Source organism: Oryctolagus cuniculus, chromosome 6 (assembly GCF_051225735.1).
Source record: "Oryctolagus cuniculus isolate XC-2025 breed Fujian yellow rabbit chromosome 6, ASM5122573v1, whole genome shotgun sequence".
NCBI lineage: Eukaryota > Metazoa > Chordata > Mammalia > Lagomorpha > Leporidae > Oryctolagus > Oryctolagus cuniculus.
This window is the reverse complement of record NC_142872.1, coordinates 135,580,288-135,603,890: the sequence shown is the minus strand read 5'-3', so window position 1 is coordinate 135,603,890 and position 23,603 is coordinate 135,580,288. Positions and strand designations below refer to the sequence as shown.

General features: G+C 42.1%; 1 protein-coding gene across 12 annotated transcripts in view; it reads left to right on the top strand.

Moving 5' to 3' along the window:
- SYBU (syntabulin) overlaps positions 1-23,603 on the top strand; it is a 131,303-nt gene that overhangs the window by 51,029 nt on the left and 56,671 nt on the right. The window contains exons 1-3 of one of the 12 annotated variants that reach the window (XM_008255838.5): positions 558-699; positions 4,414-4,494; positions 6,180-6,381. In XM_008255838.5, coding sequence (XP_008254060.2) covers positions 4,471-4,494; positions 6,180-6,381 — 226 coding nt within the window. In that variant the 5' untranslated portion in view covers positions 558-699; positions 4,414-4,470. Of the gene's footprint in view, positions 1-557; positions 700-3,925; positions 4,201-4,282; positions 4,495-4,782; positions 5,074-6,176; positions 6,382-23,603 lie in introns of those variants that run through there. The other 11 variants (XM_051843976.3, XM_051843977.3, XM_051843978.3 and 8 more) reach the window with 11 other exon arrangements.

Sequence of the window (23,603 nt, the reverse complement as noted above, 5' to 3'; positions counted from 1 at the left end):
GCTGGTATCTTACTCTGTTCTCACAAATGGACAAAAGGCCACAAATAGCAGACAGCAATTTGAGGAGGGAGACTATCTCATATCTTTTCTCCCATCAGGCAAGCAAAAGCCAATTTCCTTACAATGGTTAAAAGTCCCCCACCCCAACCCCTGCTTCTTCACCTGATTTTCCCTCAATTACTGTTCTTAACTAAAAACTCATTTGCAGAGCAGAGATAATTGGCATACACCAAACCCAATGAATGTTCAAGCCAGTCCTGCCTTTGGTCACCCACTCCCTTCTTTTCCCCAAATAGTCTTTGGGCCCCCCTTCTGGGGGAGTGATCTTGCGTAATCCTAGTCATTACAGTTTTACAACATCAAAATGCCTTAACCATATAGTAACAAGAATACATATACAATAAGCGGAGAGTTGATCACTCACACATGCTCTTACAGGAAAACAGGCAGCTCTCTCCCTGGTAAGAAAATGTGGGTCTCCACCCCACTACAAAAAAAAAAAAGCCCAAGATGTCCCAGAATGCAGTCTCTTTTCTTCGTGACGTGTGGGAAAGCACGTCAGCTGCTCCTTGTTGCTGTGCAGATCACCCAGCATCGGGTCAGTGGGAGAGAAGGCAGCGCTGGCTCACACAGCTGATAGGATTAGGGGATGGTGCTTTGTCAGCCCTGACTGTGTCCGAGAAAGCCCAGCATTTGCAGGTGAGATGAGGGGAAGAGTGGATGCGGGAATGGGGATGTGGTCTGGCTGTAGGTGTCAATACATTTGTATTGTCTTTTCTGTGAAGTTTGCAGTCTGGCCAGGGTGTATGTGTGTGTGTGTGTGTATGGGGGGGTGTTTCTACCAATAAAAACCTGTCCTTTATCACTTAGCTGATTTCAGGGATTGGCCATATATAGCTCATAGGACTTTTATGAGGCTCTAATAAGATTTTTATATGTTAAAGGGCTCAGAAAATATACAAAGTTTTGTGCATATGAGAGGTATGAATCATTTAATTACAAATTTCACAGAAACAAAGAACCAAAGAACTTATCCCAAATTTCAGGCATACTTGTAAAATGATATTCCTTTCTCCCCAAAACAAAATTCCCCCATCTCCCTTGTTTCTTTCCAAGCCTGGGCAGTTATATTATTTATAATTATGATGTTTAAGTGTTGAGCCCTTCCATATCAGCTGATATTTTCTAAAAGTCAGCAGCAGATTCATTTTTAAAGGAAAAGCTATAAAATTACAAAACAAGAAAATAAGTATTTAAATAGAAAATGAAAGTGAAGCATAAGAATAGCTTAAAGCAGATGAAAGATGAATATATCCTGCTTCATTAGATTATATCTCTTTGATGGTATAATCCAAACCCTGTGAGGCATTTCTCCTAATGACATGAGAAACACTTGAATGAAATTACAGGCAGCACAGATATTATCGTTTGTAAAACTTGCCTTTTAGAACAGCAGAAAAACAGGCTTGGGTTCCAAAAGTACAGTGCTAAGAGGCGTCTGAACACTAAATCATCAGCCTTTCCCTCGGCAAGGTTGCTATGGTGACAACAGGACTACTGCACAGCTCCTCAATGCCTGCACTTCTGCAGTAAAAGCTTTCCCTGAACACATGTTGGATTTTTTAGGCACACACCCTGTCAGCAAATACAAAGACATATTGGAGGCAGCTTTATCTGAGTCACTGCAAAACAAAACTTGTATCTGTGTTCTTTATCCTGTACTCATGGGCCCCTCGTGAGGTTATAGAATTCCCTCCCTCATGCATGCATTCATTTGACAGTTATAAATTGAGTGCCTACTGGGTGACAGAAAGTGTACTAAGCACTGCCTACAGTCTCCTTGGAAGACAAACAAGGAACTTGGGGAGGGGGGTAATTTTTGATGCAAAAGTCATAACAGCTCTCCTGGAGGTAAATAGTAGAAATATCAGGGGAGGCTTTCTAGAATAAGCTGTCTAAAATGAAACTTAATGTATATTTAGTAGTTGAAGAGGATGTGTGGATTAACTGCAAGAAATGAGAGAGAGAGAGAGGGAGAGAGAGAAAGAGAGAGAGAGAGAGAAGCTGTGTGCAAAAGCCTAGAGGAAAAATGGGGCAGGAAATCTCCAGAGAATTTCATCTTCAAGCCATTTCCATTTGTCTGTGGAGGGAGAGTGGCAGTGGCTGAGGGGATGTGTTAGGGAGGAGAGAAAATAGATAACAGAAGAGGAAGGGTAGGGAATGAGGTCAGGAGGTAAACAAGGTGGCCAGGGTAAGAAGGGCCTTGCACCACACCCCAGAGTTTGGGCTCTACCTGGTGGACAACCAGGAAATCACTCATTAATGAGTTTTAATGCAGAAGCTTGACTTGATCTAAGCTTTTCAAGAAGGCCTTGAGGGGAAAAAAAGGGGGATGAGGTAGGGATGGAAGCAAGACCACTTGAGTTGGACCGCCATTGCAATAATCTCAGATGATTGTGCTGTAGACTCTAAGTGAAGATGTTGGAGATAAACAGTAGACAGACATAGTCAGAGTCAAGACCTTTATTACAAGGGTACCATGGAGATGACTTGGCTGATGCTACGTGCAGGTCAGGTGGGTGAGAGGAAAAGGTCAAGAATGAGGTTCTGACTTGGACAAGGCAGTGAGGGTGTTTCTGCTATTACATCTCCATACTCAATTTTTAGTTCTCAGGAGGGAGCTCAGAGGCAAGATGTTGACCTTAATAGCTTGTTCCAACCTCAGTGTGACTCCAGGCTCATAATTTTAGAAAGAGTAGACTGGACAAATCACCTTGGATTATCATGCTCCTAAGGTCCATATTTAAGTACGCTATGAGTCTAAAAAGTTTGAGTTAATCACCTCTTCTCCCCACATAAAGAATCCTAGGATTAGCGACCTCATGCTTAGGAGAACTAAGTAGATGGATGAGACATGAAGATTCATGGAGTGAAATATCTGGAGGGTTATAGGGAGGAGGCAAGTTGATTCCACTGGTTCTCTGACTTTGGGCTCTTGCTACTCTCACAAGTTAAACAGTCCTAGGTTTGAGAGCTGAGGACTCAGAGCACCGCTGTTTGAAGCATAGGCAAGTGGGGCAGGGCAGGTGGAGGTTCAAATACAATTTTCAAGAATCACAGTAGGACATGTAGGACACTGGGCGCAGGGATCAGACTGTTAATAGCCCATGTGACTTCTTAGAATATCCTCCAATTCTGAATAAAGGGAACGTAAGTTATTATACACATCGAGTTCCACGCCTAGATAAGACATGAAAATGGCAAGGACAATAGATCCATGCCTGTAACCAACCCATGATACCCATCCTACGTCTCCAATTCGACATGTTTTTGAATTTTTTTTTAAACAAATGTGTCTGCATCACAAATGCTTTTTCTGCTTGTCATGTAAAAGGCAGCAGCAAAAATTGAAGGGACACCTGGACCTTACTTAACTGTCCTTGGAAAGTTCTGGTCAACCACCTGGGTACAACTGTTTTATTTTCCACAGCTAATCCTCACAGCTACCCTTGACGTCGGTACATTAGTATAATGCTCCAGTTTACAAAGATGCACTCCCAAGTTCAGAGGGCACGCAGGCGCTCAGCTTGAAGGGAGTGGACCGCGAACTTGAACCTGCTGTTTGAAGTCAGGCGCAGAGCTGTCTCCTTAGCGCGCCTGGGCAGGGCTGGAGCTGGGGGAAGGCGGTTCTCGCCCTAACAGCCCAGCTTGCCTGACCGAGGGAGCACGGCCCCTTCTTCCCCTGCGGCGCCGCGCAGCCAATCCAAGGCCCTTAGAATGCGCTCCCCCGGGGAGAAGCGCAGCCCCGAGATCTCGGAGCCCAGGTGCCGAGTCAGTCAGTCTTGGCGGCGTGGGTTTGGCAGGGTCCGGGGAGCGCAGGTCCCGCCCTGCCACTCTCGGGCGAGGTAATGGTGCGGAGCTGTGCGTTCAAGTAAAACCGGGAGACGGGAGGGGCCGCAAGAGGAAAACTTTCCCTCTTTCTCCATTTTGGCTCCGTGCTGTCGCAGCTCCTCTCAGCCTCTCCCCGGCCCCGCAGCCCCGAGCCCAGATGTAAAAACGAAGGTGTGCGGCACCTCTGGGCTGCAGACCCCGCTAGCCTGCGCCTGTGCCCGTCGGATCCGGGTCCGCAGAGAGGGAGGGGAGCGTAGCAGCGGCGAACTCGGGCGGGCGGGGCGGAAGAGCCGCTCCGGGAGCCCGCAGGTGAGGGCAGCAGTGGGGAGGCGCCCGGGAGCGTCCACGGGCGGCTGTGGCTGCGGCCGCGCACCACGTGTCCGGCCGGGGCGGGGCGGCCGGGCGCGCCCTCGGAGCCGAGCGCGGACAGCGGCAGCGGCGGCGGCGCGTCGGCCCCGCAGCAGCCGCCGCCCGCAGTCCACGACGCCTCAGCGCAGTCTCCTCGCTCCCGTGTGCGCGCAGGTGCCTCCTCCAGGACGGCGGCAGCGGCGGCGCGAGGAGCCGGCGGGCAGCAGCGCGATGGGTCCCCTCCGGGAGATCAAGGTAAGTAAGCAGGGCAGGTCGTGGAGGTGGCCGCGGGGGACAGGGGAGGCGGGCACTGCGGGGCTGGAGGTGGGCCGGGTGAGAGCTGGAGGTGGTGGCGTCGGGGAGAGAGGGCGGCGGGGAGGGCGAGAGGAAAGCAGAGGGGTCCTGGCTTAGTGGGGTGAAATACGGCAGATGGGGAGGTGGTACCGGAGGAAGAGATTGGGGGTGGGGGTTGGTCAGAGGATTGACAAGATTGAATTTAGAGGGTTAATCCCGCCTCCTGAATTTTGGCGATGTGGGGTGTAGCATCCAGTTGACGTCCGGTGTGTGTGATGTGAATAAAAGGAATTTGATGTGCTCCTGACTGAGACGTGAGGGACTGCTCACGGTCAGCCGTGTGACAGGCGGAGTGGCTGGCGCGAGATACCTGCGGGGTGACTCCGTGCAAGGCAGATTCCGAGTTTGGGCGCGGCTTCGGCCTCTGGATGGCGCGGATGCCCAGCCACCTCAGAAGTTTCCCGCGGCTGGGGTTTCCCCTTTGCTTCCTGCGAGGTGTGGGGCACCCGGAGGTGTTTGCTTTGGCTGCGACCCTCGCCGGTAAGCCTTGGAAATGAGCAAGAGGTCAAGTTGCGAAATGGTGCTTGTTACCCAAGCCAGAGCCCTTTTCGGATTGCAGAGGTTGGAGGGAGCAGTGGAATTTTTGCAGAAAGCTCCTCCTAGGAATCCATTTTAATAAATCAAGGTCGTGGGGACCCTGACAAGCTCTACAATTCCAGCTCGCTCTGTTTCTAGATGATGGGCAGTTTGGGCTAATGGACAGCTTGGGCCAATGGACAGTTTTGGCTAAGCATCTTTACCTTTTGGCACCTCAATTTTCTCATCTGTCAGTGGGGACATGTATGACTGTACAGCCTCAGCGTGGTTGGGAAAGCACTTGGCGAGTTGAAAAACATTGTAAAATATTACTTTTGTGAGTTTTTTTTTTTTAAGCAAGGCGTGGCAGGGCATTTAATGTGTTTTTAAGGAGAGAGAGAAAAATCTCTTCTCATGGTGTCCTGTAAGGAAAACAAAAGCTGAACATGATATAAAAAAGGTGGAGCCGTTTTCCTGGGTATTGCATTTGTGTTTGCTTTTCTGTTGGCAACAAGCCCTGGGTATCAGGATATAAATGAATAATTAAGATCCTGTCTGGAATAGGAGGATTTCAAAGATGTGTGTGTGTGTGTGTGTGTGTGTCTGTCTGTCTGTCTGTCTGTAGGTGTGTACATGTGCATGCCATCAGGAAAGAGTTGGTCCAGGTATAGGGCTCTGCATTGAGGAGGCAGGAAAACAGAAGTCAAATTCTAACAGTTCATTCTGGGAGAGCAAAATGGAAGTCTAAAGAAAGTCAAGCAATGAGCCAGAGTGCGCTGTGAGTAATTGAAAACTCCTGATGGCTGAAAGCTTGGTTGTGATAGGGAAGGTGATCAGGAACTCCCTAGGGAGTGGGGTGGCAGAGTGGGTGCGTGTGCCCGCGCACGCGCGCGCACGCGCACGCGCACACACACACACACACGTGCTCTTCGGAACTAGAGGGGTCAACTCAGCAGAAGGGCTATTGGAGCTCATTTCAGTTGATTCCGTATTTTTTAAAAAAAAATGAGTCTTGAAGGAGCAGACGGGAGTTTCCTTTTGTTTTCTTTTTGATGTCCAATTTTGAGAAGGAGCACAGAGTGCAGCATCATGAGAAGGAGGTGTCTCGGAGCCGAATTCCTCGGTTGATTCTGCGGCCCCATCTGCCCCAGCAACAGCACAAGGTGTCCCCAGCCTCTGAGTCTCCCTTCTCTGAAGAAGAGAGCAGAGAGTTCAACCCCAGCAGCTCTGGGCGCTCAGCAAGGACTGTTAGCAGCAACAGCTTCTGCTCAGGTACAGTACCCATGGGAAGTCCCGCCCTCCATGAGCATGAAGTGTGTGTGCTGCAGGTGCATTGTGAATGGGCTGGGCTGGGCTGGGCCACTTGCAGCCTGGAGCTAGACTTCTGCCAGTAGGGGGCATTGGATAAGGTTCTGTTTTTTGGCTCTTTTGACCTACAAATACAGCAGTTTCATGTGAACCAACACAATGAAATTCTGTGTCTATTTTTTTAAAATTATAATTTATCATTTAGAACTTAAAATCTAACTTCCTGTGTCGGTGCTTGTTTAAAAATTGTGTTCCTTTGTGAAATCTGGGAAAATACAAGATTAGATTTTATACCAGTAATCTCTTTGAATCTGAGTACTTCTGGTTATGGAAGCCCCACGTTAAAGCAACTCTTAAGAAAATGAGCTCAGGATCAAGGAGGGTCATATTCCAGGGCTGCTCTGGCTTTGTAGTTCAGTGGGAAAGGACGCAAGCTTTGTAATCTGCCAGGCCTGATTATAGGAAGGGCTCGCACCCTTGGCCTTTCACCACTTACATTTTGTGTGACCTTGGGCAAGTTTCTTAAACTCCTTCAGCTTCAGTTGTTACATCAGCAAAATGAGATGATAATACAGGATGAGTATCTCTTACTAAAAATGCTTTGGACCAGAAGTATTTTATATTTTAAAATATAAATAAAATATACATATACATATAAATAAAAATACACATAATGAGATATTTGGGGTAGGGGACCCAAGTCTATATGCAAAATTCATTTATGTGTTATACACCTTATGCATATAGCCTACGGGCCATTTTATACAGTGTTTTTAATGCCTACTTTTTTCCCCTTATTTCAACCTGTCACATGAGGTGAAGTATGAAAATTTCTATTTGCGCATCATGTCAGCACTCAGAAAGTTTTCAGATTTTGGAACATTTTAAATTTTCAGTTTGAGGATACTCATTCTGTACCTGCTTTGTTGAGTTGCTGTGAGATTGGCTGAGACTGTGTATCCAAATGTACTCCCAACTCAGCACTTGGCTTGTAAACATGCATTAATAAATGGTGGTTCTTGACATGAGGAGCTAGGAGTGTCAAATCTGGCAAGTGATTAAGGAAGTTTCCTGTAGCTGTAAACATATTTGGTAAGGGGACAGAGCTGAGAACTCCTGAAGGTGCTGCCATTCCCACTTGGCAGGGCCTGCTATACCTGTGGGAGCTCATGGCTTACAGGACTGGCGTTCGTTGAGGAGTATTAGGAATCTGGATAAAATTTAAGAGAGTGACTGCCTTCTGATTAGTGCAGAATGTTTTATACTGGACAGAGTTTTAAAATTTGCTTCAAGGGCATTAATTTGAAGATTAACACAGTTGAAAGGGACATGTGAATCAAGATGCTATGATTAATGCTCTAATTTAGTAGGATGCAACATCCTACTTCATTTAGTACTGGAAAGTACCTTTTTCAAGGACTTTACATATGTAGCATTGGATTTCTTACATTTTTTCCACAAATAAATCCATTCCATGCATAAGTCATATGTCAGAAATATTGTGTGTCCTTCTCTTCAGTTTTTCTCTATGAAACCTGAATTTCTTTGACAGGTTATGAAACAACATTCTATCAAAGCATTATATTTTAAAACTTCTTTCCCTTTGAAAGATAGGAATCTAGTTTAAAATGGACACTCACTGGAGGTTTGGTTAATACTCTCCCAACAAGAAAACAAAAGGAGAGCAGAGCAGGACCTGGGGTCCTGCTTGCAGAAGGTAGTGTGTTGTCTCCTTTAGCTCGCCTGGAGCTCAAGGCTCACTCTGGTGAATGTGGATGGGCTCTGGGGACAGTGTTTCAAGCTGGCTATATTTATAGCTCAGTTCCATATTTATTCCCCATCTTCCTTCCATGCAATTAACTTATTTGTGACTGACTTCAGGATGAGTAGTGTTATCAGAACAAAGGAAGAAAGCAGTTGATTGAAATAATACAAAAGAAAAAAAAACCAAATCTACTTTAGAAAATATAAAGACAAACCCATAAAATTATTCATTTCGGTTGTGAATGATTCTTGCCTAGACCCATTTCCTGACTACCCCCCTTCCCAAGAGACCTAACCCCCCACCAAGGCCATAATGCTGTACATGAAAATCGAAAGTAGATATTGATCTTTCTGCCATTAACTAGCTGAGAATTGAGTGGCAGAAGCATATAATTATGGGTGTCTCTAGACTGACCTTTCAAACTCTGTCTCCAGACAGAATTCCCTGCATCCCCGGTCCTCTCCCTCATCTGCCTGTGTTGGGGATTCCCCAGAGTTCAGGTCCCATGCCTTTCTCTTCTTTGCTTTCTTCCTATGGAATGTGGATAAACCCCACTTGAAGGCTTTTGAGTGCTGTGCTGACTAGAATTGACAACAGCAAGGCCTTTGGGGGCATGATAATGATGCTCTGGAGGTCAGTCAGTGGGTAGAAAATAAATGGGTTTGGTACGATGGGGATTGGTAATGCTGCAGGCGGTGAGATAGAGAATGTAAAACATGTCCAACCAACAGGGGAAATGGCTGGGGTTAATCCAGACAGCCTCACGCTTAGGCCCTAAGATATGCTTGTTGTTTAATCATGGCAACTAAGTTGGAGAATAGGTATACACAAACATTCAAAAAGCCATCGTCTGCTAGAATGAAACTTAAATAATTTAGAGGTGTCTGTTGTTGCCCAAATTTCATAACCTTATGGGAAGATGATTCTGCATTAATCTAAGTAAGTAACTTCAGTCTAAATCATCATCATGGTCATTAACGTGAAAGAAGGCATGTGTAGTTAGGGGAACTCTTAGAATCTGGTAGTGAAATTGTAGATGAAGATGTTACCTCAAACACAATAAAATTTAGTTTGAAAATTACATTTTCTCTTTCGCCAAATCTGTATCAAAGGCATTCATTGTGAAGAGCATTGTATCTTCTAACATATTTATTTTTTAAAGAAGAATAATGTAATGAGATAGCATAAAGTTAAATTTACTTAGTAGAAAAAAATATCCTTCAGTTAGAGAATCTAGCATGCCTCTCATTTGTATGGAAATAATGATTCTTGATAGTAATTGGTGATTATACTCTGGCAAAATAAATGATAAATCTGTGATGATGTTTCATCTACCTCTGCGTCCATGTTTTTCTGTGGAGTTAAGGACTGGAACTCCTTCCAAAGTGACGTGCCCATTTTTACCTACTGCCCCTTTTTCCTCCCTTAGCCTACTGCCCCCCTTTCTTCCCATGGGAGCTTTGGCAAGGAACACTTAATGACTTGATATTCTATATGCTAATTTGTATGTTGTGTCTATCTCATTTCAGAGGGAAGGAGTTGTGTATGACCTTTTGTAATTCACTTGGGGTGTGTCCCCCGAAGAGCTCCTCTTTTAAATAGCTTCTTATTAGCAGACTTTCTTTGAAGATATGCATGTCTTTTGTGCATTTCATCAGCACACGAACATCGACATCATTTTAGGGTTAGAACAATCTATTCCTTATAGTTTGTATTCAGTCTTAGTCATTAAGACAGTTCACTTTACACTGTGTTGGAGACTGGGCCCTATTTTGTGTTCATAGCAAGTAAATGTTAACTAGCACTTTGCTTTTTTTTTTTTTTTTTAAAGAATCCATAGAGAATACAGGTTAATTGTAAAGTAATAGAAATAAAACACTTGCTTTCATGTCCTCCCTTTCTTTTTTTAAATCAGTTCTGTTTACATCCAGATTTTGTCATAAAGTCAGCCTTTCTCCCATCCCCACCTTGTGCTTCTTGTTTTTATCATGCCAATGAGAAGTGATAAAGCTCCATTTTCACTTTGTGCTCTGGATATGGCCCACCAAATCTAGGCCTCTGTCCATTTTTCTCTCCTCTTTTTGTTGGAAGTGCATTGTTTGTCATAGTACCATGAATCCACTGTTAGAAAAGCTGATGACCTGGGTGAGTGTCAGCACATGCATCAGTCACCTGACATGGTTAGCAGCATGCTGTGAGTTCTTCTTTGCTTAGTTGAGGCAATAATTACCCCTTGGAACTGGGAGGCAGATGGATTGCTGGGTTTCAAGCTACTTCTCCTCGGGGTGCCTTGTAAACATGGCAGGTGTAACAAATTATGCATATAGAACACTGATTGTTTTATGGAAACCAGTAATTTCTCTGAAATATTGCCGTGTTCCTAATGTGCACACACAGATACTCAGGCAAGTTTGTGATTTGGCACGTTAAGAAACATTTACCAGATCAATCACAAATCAGTCAGAAGCTGAGAGTCAGAGTCTAATCCTGAATAAGGTTCTTTGCAGAAAGTATTTTAGTTTTCACAGAACTGAGGAAGAAATCTTTGTGGGCCCATGACCTAGAGGTAATCATTGTTGCTGTTTGTGGTAGGAACAATTAATGCAAATTGTAACTTGACTAGTGCCCTGCCAAGGCTTGACAAAGCCTCCAAAAATTTGCCTGGCCTTGCCAAACAGAAATATTTCTGCTATGCTTTTGTCCAGTTGAGAAAACTTGGCATCTGGATACACTGAACCTTTGAACATAATGATTAGAATTGAGATGAACTGCTTCAAGTGAAGTGAGCTTCAATATCAAATTATACTATAATTGAATGACTGCCAACCTGCTGTGAATTAAAGAAACAAAGACCTAAGAATTCCCTATCACTTTAACGAATTTGGAACCTAGATACTATTGCATAATATATATTTCAAGTGCTTAGATGTCTGATCCATAGAAATACATACCTAATGAAATAGGTTACAAATGAAGAGTATACTAGCAGTATTTCTTTCAGAATGTGGTAATAGCAATTAGAAAGACAGGAACAAAAATGTTTGCCATTTAGCAATTTAAAAAAAAAAAAAAACTTAGTAGGGGGAACTCAAAATTTTTAACAGTGGGGACATTATGCATAATCATGATGAAATTGGACCATGTCTGGAAGCATGTTATGGTATTTAATCTGCAAATCTTTTCTATTTTAAAACATTCATCTTTATGGCAGTGTTTCCCGACCTCAGAGGATGAGAGTATTATATAATTTAGAATCCTCAGTAAAAGTTAATTAACATACAGACACTTTAGCTCCACCTTAGGTTTTTCAGATGATTCTTATGCACTCACTGCTTTGTGGTCTGGGTACCTCTGGAGATTTTTTATGAGAGAGGGAAGAAGTATGCCCAAAGTGGCATCACAAGATGAATAAGGATGAAAGATAGCAGAATGGGTGGCCAGCCAACTGTTTAAACCTGTGGTCATGGGGTCAGGGAAGTGCCTCCACATTCCGGGAAATTTTAGTTTTTAAGCATCTATTTGCAAACCCCTTGTCATTAATCTTAGTAATGACATTATTCATATCTACATAATACATTTAACTTCTGTCCAAATGGTAGAAAAGTGAGCGGAGAGAAGGACTATTTTCCCATATAATCCTCTTTCTAGGTTTGGCATCTCAATCTATACTTTTCATTCTTTTGCATTTTATTTCATTGGTGTTGGGAATATTTGGGGTATACTTATAATGGGTATACCGGGTGTGCCAAGAGTAGACCTTTAACACCCAGTGAATTCCCTAAAAGAAGTGAAAGAAGAAAAATTGAATCCTGAAAGGAATAGGACATTCAGCTTTTGTCAAGCTTCCACCAAAAGATGTATATCCAAAAAGCATTCTTTAAATGCTTGCTAAGATCAGGAATTGTGCCATAAACTGCAAAGATGAATAAAACCCAGAGATTGGAAAAATCAGTTACTTTGTTGCCTTAACCATGACATTGAAGTGGACGAGATAACAAATCACTGGATGTCATCCCCACACTGCTACCTTCATGCACTTGTTTTGTGTCTTTCTCCCTTTTGACTCATACCCCTCCACGTATTCCTGCCTTGGAATTTGAATTTGTTGCTTTATTAACTACACTGGGCCCTCACATTTCTTAAGCCAAGGATGCAAAGATGTCACACAGCTAAGCATAGTGTAGTGGATAAACATGAGTGTTAGAATCAGTGGACCTGAGTCAAAAAGCATGAAATGAGTTAGACAGGTGGATAGGACCAGATCATGGAAAACCCCCTATGTTATGTTAAGAACTTGATCCATGAACTCAAGGGTCCCTGTAGTAACAATACCAGTGATATAAACAGTGAGGCCACCTAGATAGAAGACAGCAGAGGAGCCTCTAGAATTGCACGCTATGCACCCTTCTGAGAGTATTCAATAATTTAAATCTAGCCTTTTAACTCCATGGATCAAATAACATACATTAATAGTAGAGCATTGTTCATAGGTTGACATCTTATAATTCTTAAAGGTCTGACAGAGCCAGCGAAAGTTTTTAGCAGGCAACAGCCATCATCAGATTTGTAATTTAGAAAGATACTTTTGTCTGTATGCTGGACAGTAGATAGGAGAGTCAAGAAACCTGACTGGTTTAAAGGCCATTACAGCAGTCAAAGTGCAGACTGATCACATGATAAATGTGAGGTTTGGAGCTATAATAGATGAGTCTTAGTCACCAGCTGCAAATGAAAAGGAAAAATAAGGCTTGTGTCTACATTTCCACCAGATGAATACAAATGGAATGGCAGGAATGAGGAGAACAGTGACTGAAGTTAGCTTAGTTTAGCCTTTGTTGCATTCAAGACCAAAATTTGGAGCTCCAAAGAGAATTCAGAGATGGTGGTAGCTGAAGTCAGGGGAGTTGGTAATAATTCCATGGTGGGGAGCAGTGTGTGGAGGACAGCAATAGGACCAGGGATAGAACTCTGAGGGATAGAAGCATCAGAGGAAAAAGGAAACAAAGACACCTGAGAATGAGCATTTAGAGAGGAAGCGGAACAGCCAGGAGTGGCAGTGTGTCTAGCTCCAAAGGAAGAGAAAGCCTCAGGAAAAAACGTGGGCAACAGATTAAGTAAGAATGTGTACTACCTAGTGCTCAAGGAGCAGACTGTTAGGTTATCAGTGATCTTAGGCAGAAACAGTTGCAGAAAATTGTGGGGATAGAAACAAAATTTCATTAGACAGGGATGGAAAAGAGAAGTGACAAATAGAAAAAGTATGGATGATTTTTTTTAAAAACAGCTTAAGGGCTGGGGCAATGCTGTGACACAATGGGTAAAGCTGCTGCCTGTGGTGCCAGCATCCCATAAGGGTACCAGTTCAAGTTCCAGCTACTCCACTTCCAATCCAGCTCCCTGCTAATGCACCTGGAAGAACAGGAGAAGATGGCCCAAGTACTTGGGCCCCTGTACCCACATGGGGGACCCAGAAGAAGCTCCTGCCTCCTACCTTCGAATCTGTCCAGCTCCAGAAGTTGTGGCCATCTAGAGAGTGAGCCAGCAGATGGAAGATTCTCTCTCTCTCTGTAACTCTGCCTTTCAAATAAATAAATAAATCTTTAAAAAAAAAAGCTTAAGGGCCAGTGTTTATCTTAGGGGTTAAGACTACAGTTAGAAAGCTCACATCCCACATACCATGGTAGATAGAAACGATGGCTAAATTGGTAGGGTTGTTACTACCCACATGGGAGACCTCGATAACTTATGTGACTTTTTGGTTTCTCTCTCTCTCTCTCTCTCTCTAATTGAAAATAAATACATTTTAAAAATAAAACTGGGATGAAAAAAGGAAAAAGAATGAAAAACAATAATGCACTTGTAGTAAAAATTGGGTGCTTATCAAATGGCAGGTATGTCCTAAAGTTTTTAGACTGTGGGAAAGTAGATGGGGAAGGAAAGAGGGGGATAAATTCAAAATAGTGGAGAAGTGAAAATTATTTGTAAAAACAGTAGAGGTAGACCAAAAAGACACATACATTAGAAAGACAAGAAGTCTTATGAGACCTACAAGTCTTACAAGAAAGAAGTAAGGCTGGATGTGAATTAAGGGTATAGCAGGTTTAGCTTTCATACTTCAAAAACCTGACATCTAAAATGCTCCAAACTCTGAAACTTTTTAACCATCATGTTGATACTCAAAAAGTTGTGGATTTTGGAGCATCTTAGGTTTTAGACTTTTGGGTTAGGAATGCTCAATCAATAAAGTCTATGCAAATATTATAAAATCCAGAAAAATAATCTGAAAATTGAAGCAGTTTTGACCCCTAGCATTTCTAAGAAGGGATGCTCACCCTACACAAGTACAGGTCAGAGGAGGAAGCTGGAGGATGCATTTCAGTGTCCAGGTTGCATTATCTCTTGTTTATGCTTCCCCTATCACACCACATGATCAGATTTTAAAATTTCTTCTTTAGTTATCTGACTCCCCAGTAGAATGTGAGCACCGTGAAGGCAGGAATAACATAGGCCTCTGTGCTACGATTTATTCATGGCATTTACCCACTAGGTATTTGTTAGCATTTGCTAGAAGGCATGATTATGACAATGGGACAAGTGAAGAATTTTCTCATTTGATGAAATATTTTGAAAGTAGGGCATTATCCGAGTAACTGGGGAAATAAAAACCTTAGAAAATACTCAGTGTTCATTTATTAGTTTTGTTAAATGAAGGAAACGTTCCTGTCTTGAGGAGTTCAGCATCTCTATGAGACCCCAGCCAAGATCCCAGGGCTGTGAGTGGCTAGCAGAGGCATCTCTTACTAAGAAAACCAAAGATGCTCCACTCCGGAGCTGGCACAGAAGCAAGGTTTCGAAGGCAGTGTCACAGTTTGAAAACCGCAGCGTGGCACAGCAGACAGAGAAATCAGTGTGTGTAAAAACCTAAGAGTCCTGAAAGTACAGAGCCCGTTTAGGGAACAGTGAGGAATACTGTCTTCCCCAATCCTTACTTCTCAGTCGTACAAGCTGTGAGAAAAACCAGCAGCCCAGATTACAAACAAGAAGGTATTTAGCAGAGGCCACCACCCTACTCTACCCTCCAGATGTTGTTGTTTTTCTGAGGAAGCTGTTAACTCAAGGCAGACTTGGTGCTCTTTAGGTTTAAAGAATGCTGGTGTGTTTATATGTAAGGTGGCATTGCTGACTCCTGGCCACAGCGACAGCCCCAGGCTCTTCTGTTGTTCAGTATTTCTGTCTACTTTGAAGACACAATCCAGCCCTTGCGACCCGAAGTGCCCCTGCCTGTTCTTCAGCAACTCTGGTGCAGGAGGTCTGTAATTTCCTGTTGACTGCTCTCCTTTTTCGGGGAGCACAAACCAGGTTTCCAAATGCACACACATGTGCATCACTGGGATCTCACAGCAAACCACCCCACCTTGCTACAAACCCACATCCTTCACCTGTTCCCTGTTCAGTGTGGATTTTCCCCTGGGCTCCTTTCTTGGACCAGCAGGCTCAGTCATTACTCTCTCTTTTATATGGGAGCCTGTACAGATAGCATCCTTATTAGAGACTGACCTAACTCTTAGAACTCATGGGCCCCTGTGGATCTTAACATTCTATTTATACTGCAGTATTTGTGAGGATTAAATTTTCTTTAATGATAATTATCATATTTTTATTTTTAATTCAAAAGCAACAAAAACATGTTAGTGATAAAATGTGTCAACACATACATCAAATAGATGTAATCACATTGAAAGGATTTATTTTGTTTTGCTTTCTTGCCAAAATAAGATCCTGCAATATTGATCTATGATCCTTTCTGTTCATTTCTAAGTACATTCTTACTGAGCACCTACCTAGCAATAAGACACTGTTCTAGTAGGTGGGCTAGGGCAACGATCAATACTGACAGGACTTTTGTTCTCATGGATTATGTATTGCAGGCAATACCTGTGCCTGCCATTGCTTACCAGCACATAGAAGTCCCCTTCATTCATTGTAAGGATCTACAGTGTTCTACTCTACAGGGTACTGTCATTTATTTAACCACTCCTCTGTGGATAAACATTATGTGCACAAGGCTAACTTTTTTTTTAAATTTTATTTATTTATTTATTTATTTATTTATTTATTTTTTGACAGTCAGAGTGAACAGTGAGAGAGAGAGAGAGAGAGAGGTCTTCCTTTTGCCGTTGGTTCACCCTCCAATGGCCGCCACGGCCAGCGCGCTGCGGCTGGTGCACCGCGCTGATCCGATAGCAGGAACCAGGTACTTATCCTGGTCTCCCATGGGGTGCAGGGCCCAAGTACTTGGGCCATCCTCCACTGCACTCCCTGGCCACAGCAGAGAGCTGGCCTGAAAGAGGGGCAACTGGGACAGAATCCGGCACCCCGACCGGGACTAGAACCCGGTGTGCCGGCGGCGCTGCAAGGAGGAGGATTAGCCTAGTGAGCCGCGGCGCTGGCCAAGGCTAACTTTCAAAATTCAGAATTTTGTGTCATGAAAATCACTCTAGATTTAGACTATGTGAGCATATTTCTTCTCTTACTCTGTTTCTTTGTTCCCCTTTTTAAAAAAAGAAGTGTCATGACAAATATAAATTATCTAAGATAATTCTTTCCCAATAGAAGAAAAACTCAAATGTAGCAATCTCATCTTTTGTGTATTGAGCATTGTTTTTCCTTAAGTGGCTTCTATTTATATCCTTGTGTCATGGCCATGACTGTCCTCAGTCTCCATGTGAGAAAAAATAGAAGGCAGGAGAAAAATATTTACATTGCTAAAAGACAGCTAAGTGTACTTCAGGTGTTCTTGGAGTGGTTTGCATTTCCCTTAATATAAGTTTGCAAGAGGCTAAGAAATATCTTTTTGTTTCTCTCTCTCTCTCTCTCTCTACCTCTCTCTCTCTCTCTCTCTCCCTCTCCCTCTCCTTCTCCCTCTCCTTCTCCTTTTCCCTCTCTCCCTCAATCCTTCCCTCCCTCCCTGTCTCCTTGCCTTCCTTTACCTCCAGTTCTTATCTGTTTGCCTCATGCCTTGGCTCCCATCTTCCTGAACAAAGGAAACTCAAAAAGAAAGAAGGTGGGGGGAACCCTGAGCTTTAAAAAGGCATGGCCTAGAAACTGCAAATAAACCCATATTGCTAGGGAGAAGGAAGGTCAGGAAGATTTGTAACATGCCTATTTTGGGAGGATCATAAGCCTAGGGAGGAAAGAACCAGAGAAAAGCTTTTAACAGACGAATTCACCACGCTGCTTTCCAGGGCTCACCTGTCTGCCCTCCGTTTCCCAATTTTGGCATCAGCTCCTCCTCCATCAGAACATCTGGGTAGATCCATTACTCACAGTACATTAAATATTTGGACTAGGATGTTTTCCCCTCCATGTTCCATCTCCAGGGACTGATAATGCTAATCAGTAGCTTGATTTGGGGTGGAAGACCCCCAGTGGGAGGCCCTTGCTTCAGCCGGAGCACTGAGTTCTTGGAAGAGGTGGCACATCTCCCTTCACTCACGTCCTCCGTCACTGCTGAGGGCTGCACCAGGACTTTTATGGGAGCACTCAAGGCTCTAAATAGCTCAGAAATCCTGGGAATGTTTGTATGCGAAATGATTATTTTGTCTCCAAGATACAAGGGAAGTATTTCCTAAATAATTACTGTACTCTGCACTTCCTTTTTGGAGGTGCAGGTTACATGTGTTGATGTGAGGCTCTCCTTGGAGCCAGATATGCCCACTGGACATGCCACGTCTTTTAAAGAAAGGAGCACTCCAACTCCCTGATGATCCCCTTGCAACTACCTTCCCACTTCATTCTTCCTCTTCACAGCAAAATATCTATTTTATTTCATTTTTATTTTTCACTGATATATAGCAATTGACCATAAAATCCTGTCTCCATACTTGCCCTTTGTCAAGCATCAAAGTGACCTCACCAGCAAATCTGTCATTCCCTTGCCCGCTTTCAGTCTCCCTGAGTTCTCAGCAGCAATCAGTGCAGTTGAGCAAGTCCCTGCCTTGGCACAGATTTTCCTCTTCAGCTTCTGTGATTGAGCCCTTGGAGCATTTATCCTGCCTCTCCAGTTACTCCTAAGTCATCTACATCAGCCCTCTTCTCTTGCTGCCCTTTCCAAAGGCATGTTCATGTCTGTGGCTTCAGCTCACTTATCCAAATGCCCCTTGATACCCTAGTGTCACATTTAATTTATGCCTTAAATTCAACATGACAAAAGCAGAATTATTGGGGCAGGCATTTGGTTAGCAGTTAAGGGGCTAGTTTAGATGCCCAGCTTGCTTCCAACTCCAGCTTTCTGCTGATGCACACCTTAGGAGATAGCAGGTGATATCTCAAGTGGTTGGGTCCCTGCCACCCACATGGGAGACCAGATTGAACTCCTGGCCCCTGGCTGTGACCCAGCCCAGTCCTGGCTCTTAGAGACATGGGAACCAATGTGTGGAAGTATTCACTCTCCCTGTCACTGTCTTCTCTATGCTTTTCAAATAATAAAAAAAGAAAATTATTAAAATTAACAATTCTTTTTTAAGATTTTATTTATTTATTTGAATGTCAGAGTTACATAGAGTGCATACTTCCATATGCTGGTTCACTCCCCAGATGGTACAATGGCAAAGGTTGGTCCAGGCTTAAGCCAGGAGCTTCATCCAGGTCTTCCTTGTGTATGGCAGGGGCCCAAGTATTTGGCTAGCTTCTGCTGCCTTCCAGGCCATTAGCAGGGAGCTGAATTGGAAGTGGAGCAGCCAGGACACAAACCAGTGCCACTATAGGATGCCAGCATCTTTCACAGCAGCTTTGCTCGCTATGCCACAACACCAGCCCAAAAATAAGAATCCCTCAGAAGTGACCATCACGTACCCACTTGTTAAAGGAAGAAAATCTTAATCCTTTCCTATTTTTTGTCATAAAAATGTTTTAAACTTTTCCCCAAATATTTCTGAAATCTATCTATTTTTATGAATTTTCATTACCACCACCCTATGTGAACTACATTTACTTCTCATTTCTCCTATGATAACAGAATCCAGATAGATTTATTTGTCTCTGTTCTTTCTTTCTTTAAGTGGCCACGCAACATAGTGGTTAAGAAGGATGCTCAGGGGCTGGCGCCGTGGCTCACTTGGTTAATCCTCCGCCTGCGGCACCGGCATCCCATAAGGGCACTGGGTCCTAGTCCTGGTTGTTCCTTGTCCAGTCCAGCTCTCTGCTGTGGCCCAGGAGGGCAAGTGGAGGATGGCCCAAGTTCTTGGGTGCCTGCACCTGCATGGGAGACCAGGAAGAAGCACCTGGCTCCTGGCTTCAGATTGGCGTAGCTCCGGCCATAGCAGCCATTTGGGGGGTGAACCAACAGAAGGAAGACCTTTCTCACTGTCTAACTCTATCTGTAAAAAAAAAAAAAAAAATACATATTGGGATTTATACCATGGCCCAGCTATTTACTGATTAGAGCTAGAGCAGGTGCCTTAAACATTAGTGCTAGTTTTGTATGCACCCTGCGGCTCAGTATTACAATAGTGTCTATCTTAAAGGGATATTAGATTAACTTTAGTTAAGACTTGTGTTAAGTGTTTAGAATAGCACTTAGTAGACAATCAAAAAAATATTAGCTGGATATGTTATCACTAGATGAAACTTTTCTCCTTTATAAGCACATGCCAAGTTTTTGTCATCTTGTGTTTAATGCACAGTATAGCTTCCTTTGTATTTAAGACAATGATTCCTGACCTACCATCCTGCACCTGCTTAGATTTCTGCCTGCCTCCAGCCTCATCATCAATCACTCTCTCCCCATCAGCCTTCCTGGCCACCTTTCCTTGTCCCCAGTGCACCATATCACTTCCTCGCTCAGCGCTTGTTGTGTTTATTGTTCCCTCGGCCTAGAATATTTTTCCATATTTTTTCTAGGATTAGCTCCTTCTTAATTTTTGGTCTCAGTTCAAGTAACCTCTTCAGGAGCTTTCCATGACAACTTTTATAATGAAGTTCTTTCCTACCTCCCACCCAGTCTACATATTATCATTCATTTTGTCTGTTAAATATTTCTCTATTAGCTTTTTCTTCTTTTACTTATCTGTAACTGTTTCTCCTCACTACCAGAATGTGAACTCCTTAAAGAAACGGATCTTAGAGTCTTGATCATCACCACTACCTACAAGCTGAAACAATACCTGACACACAATAAGTTGGTGATTATTTCTAGAAAGAATAAGTGAATGGATGGGTGGGTGGATGGATGAATGGATGGGTGAGATTCTTATGTTTTAACATTGACCACTGGTTATTGACATATTGTATAATACTAAACCAAAATTAGTTTACTGCCTTACAGATTTGTGAGTTCTTACTACAAAAAGATGCTAAAGAAATACAATAAAAGAATAGAAGTTCAAAGTTTGCTATTGAGAACCTAGAATGCAACGTTGTGCATTCTATGCATATGACTACATGTGTTGGGGCAGAATTACTGGATACAACTATAAAGAGTTTCTTGCCTCAAATTTTTGTGGTCTGTGTATTATGGGATGTCTTCTCTCTGACAGTTTCCTCTGTCTGTTTTTCATTTCTACATTCCCAGAATTGCTGTTTCCTCTCGGAATGAATATAAGTAGAAAATTTTAGGAAGCAGCAAGCTTATAGTGGTAAGAAAAGGGGCACTTTGTCAGACAAACCTGAGCTTGAATCTTGAGACAATGAAATTCTTAACCTCTCTGAGAGTCAGTTTTTCCTACTGTAATATGTTACTAAAATTATATTATAAAATTAGTGTGCTTTCCACATGATAGGTACTTAAAAAATACTAGTTATTTTACCTTTCAGTACGTAGGCATCATGTATGGTAAGAATTTCACAGGGCAGAGGTTGGTCATGAGTATAAGCTGAGACTGTCTTCATCAAACCATCTTTAAAAACACTAGTATTTGGAACAACAGAAATAAGAGCTATAGCAGTGTCGAGTACATAGTAGATACTAATAAGTATTTGTTGAATGAATGGTTAAGTAGTTAGTAAATATATCTGTTGCTTATGAGGATCAACTAGCTTTCCATAGAGTTTCAAGTAATGTTTCCTTAAAATAGCAATGATTTCTTCCCCTAAATTATACAACTGAACATTGAACAGTATCAAACCATAAGTTAGTGTTTCAGGACATTATGGCACAAAACCACGTTTTCCTCTGCCTGATGTTATTTTTAAATGTGCCTTCTGGAATTGTTTAGTTCAATGACACAGTGAGGGGGCCAGCGCTGTGGCACCACAGCTAAAGCCACCACCTGTGCCGGTTTGAGTCACAGCTGCTCCACTTCTGATCCAGTGCTCTGCTAATGGCCTAGGAAAGCAGTAGAGGATGGTCCAAGTGCTTGGGCCCCTGCACCCACCTGGGAGACCAAGCTGAGGCTCCCGGCTCCCAGCTGAGGCTGAGCCCTGCCTCAGCTGTTGCAGCCATTTGGGGAGTGAATTGGTGAATGGAAGATCTCTCTCTCTCTCCCTCTCTAACTCTGCAAATGCACTTCAAATAAATAAATACATCTTTAAAAAAAGAAAAGAAAAACAGTGAGCTCTAAGATCTAAATTCAAAAGAGAACCAAAAGTTTTAGAGATGTGTCTTGGAGTTAGAAGAAATATTTTATTTGTGATGTTTAGAGACTGGTGTTTTAGTTTTATATGTGGTTAGCACAAGATTTAAGTAGGGACTTGGTCATCATATCTGCCACCAAATGTGTGTCATGGCACTGGTTGTCAAGCACTTATGTAAAATATTAGGAAATTATATGCTCAGACACATGCACCTTGGAAAATTCCTAGTATTTTTTAATGTATAAATGTATTATGTAGAAATTATTCACTGCTTTCAGATTTTTATCATTAAAATATTGCAAAAAGAAAAAACAAAATAAAATTAGCATCCATCCTTCATACCACATTTTAAAGTGGATTCCAGATAGATTTGGTTTAAATGTAAATTGAAACTATAAAAACCTAGAAGTCAGTATGTATAGGTAAATATTAGTTATCTTCAAATATAAATATAAAAGGACATTCTAAGCATAAAAGCACTGGGAAAAAAATCAGAAGGAAACATAGAGACTTGACAAATTAGAAAAAGTTTTGAATATAAAAAAATATTGTAAAGCAACAAAGTGGATAAAATATGACAAGGGATTAATGCCTTTCATATATAAGAAGTTCTTACAGATCAATAATAAAGTCTGAATGCCCAAATGGAGAAATTATCAAAGGACATGAACAATTTATAGATTAGGAAAACAGGCCAACAGACATATGAAAGATATTAAACTTTACAATAATTAAATGCACGCAAATTAATCTGTTAAAACTTATTTTTCATTATTAACTTGAAGGAATAAAATAATATTTAACATTGACAGGAATTTAAGAAGTGAGCACTCTCCTTTGGTAATAGGAAAATAAGTTGTTTCACATTTCTTAGAAGGTTTAGTAATTCTACTAGCCAAATATTCTATGAGCTAACCCAAGGTTTGACCGAAAATTTATCTATAAAATGTGTTATTAAAGCAATTTTAATAATATAAAAATTGAAATGAAATAAAATATAATAGTTGATTTTTAAAAATTCTTATTTCTATTTGGTATCATTTAAAATAATATTTTCAAGAAATTCAATATTTTGAAACTACTTAAAGCATACTTAAAATCAGACAATAACACAGTGAACTCCCATAAACTCATTATAAATTTTTTCCAGATTAAGATATAATCATATTTTCCACAACTTTGACAGAGAATTTTAAAGCAAATTTCTGATATTCCGTTATTTTATGTCTACCTACAATCATCAATGTGCATTTCTAAAAAAAATATACATTTTCCATTTTCTTATATAATCACAATGCTATTTTAATTACTAACCAAATTCCTGGGTGTGGTAGAGAACATTGAAATATCTCCAATTATCTCAGAAATGTTTGCTTCTCATTGTATCATTTAACTCAGAGATCAACAAATGTTTTTCTATAAAAGACCAGATAGTAAATATCTTTGACTTTGCTGGCCTTGCAATTATTTAACTCTGAGTTGTTGCTTGAAAGCCAGCAGAAACAATATAAAAGACTGGGCATGGCTATGTTCGAATAGCATTTTATTTACAAAAACAGGCAGTAGACCAGATTTGGCTTACAGGCTACAGTTTGCCAACCCTTTCTTTAACTCGTTATTTTTCCATCTATTTTGTGAGGTAGATATTAGTTTTAAAATGTTCATTAAATCTGAAGGCATTTTGTGTGTGTGTGTGTGTGTGCATGTGTGTGTGTGTTCCAGGAATAAGGAATACTTTTAGGGAAATCTGAGTGCTTCCTCTCATATCCCATCTGCAGATGCATAATATCCGTTGTCCACTGTTCTTGATGGTAAGAATCCTCAGTGGGTACCTTTGGGTAAGGCCCGA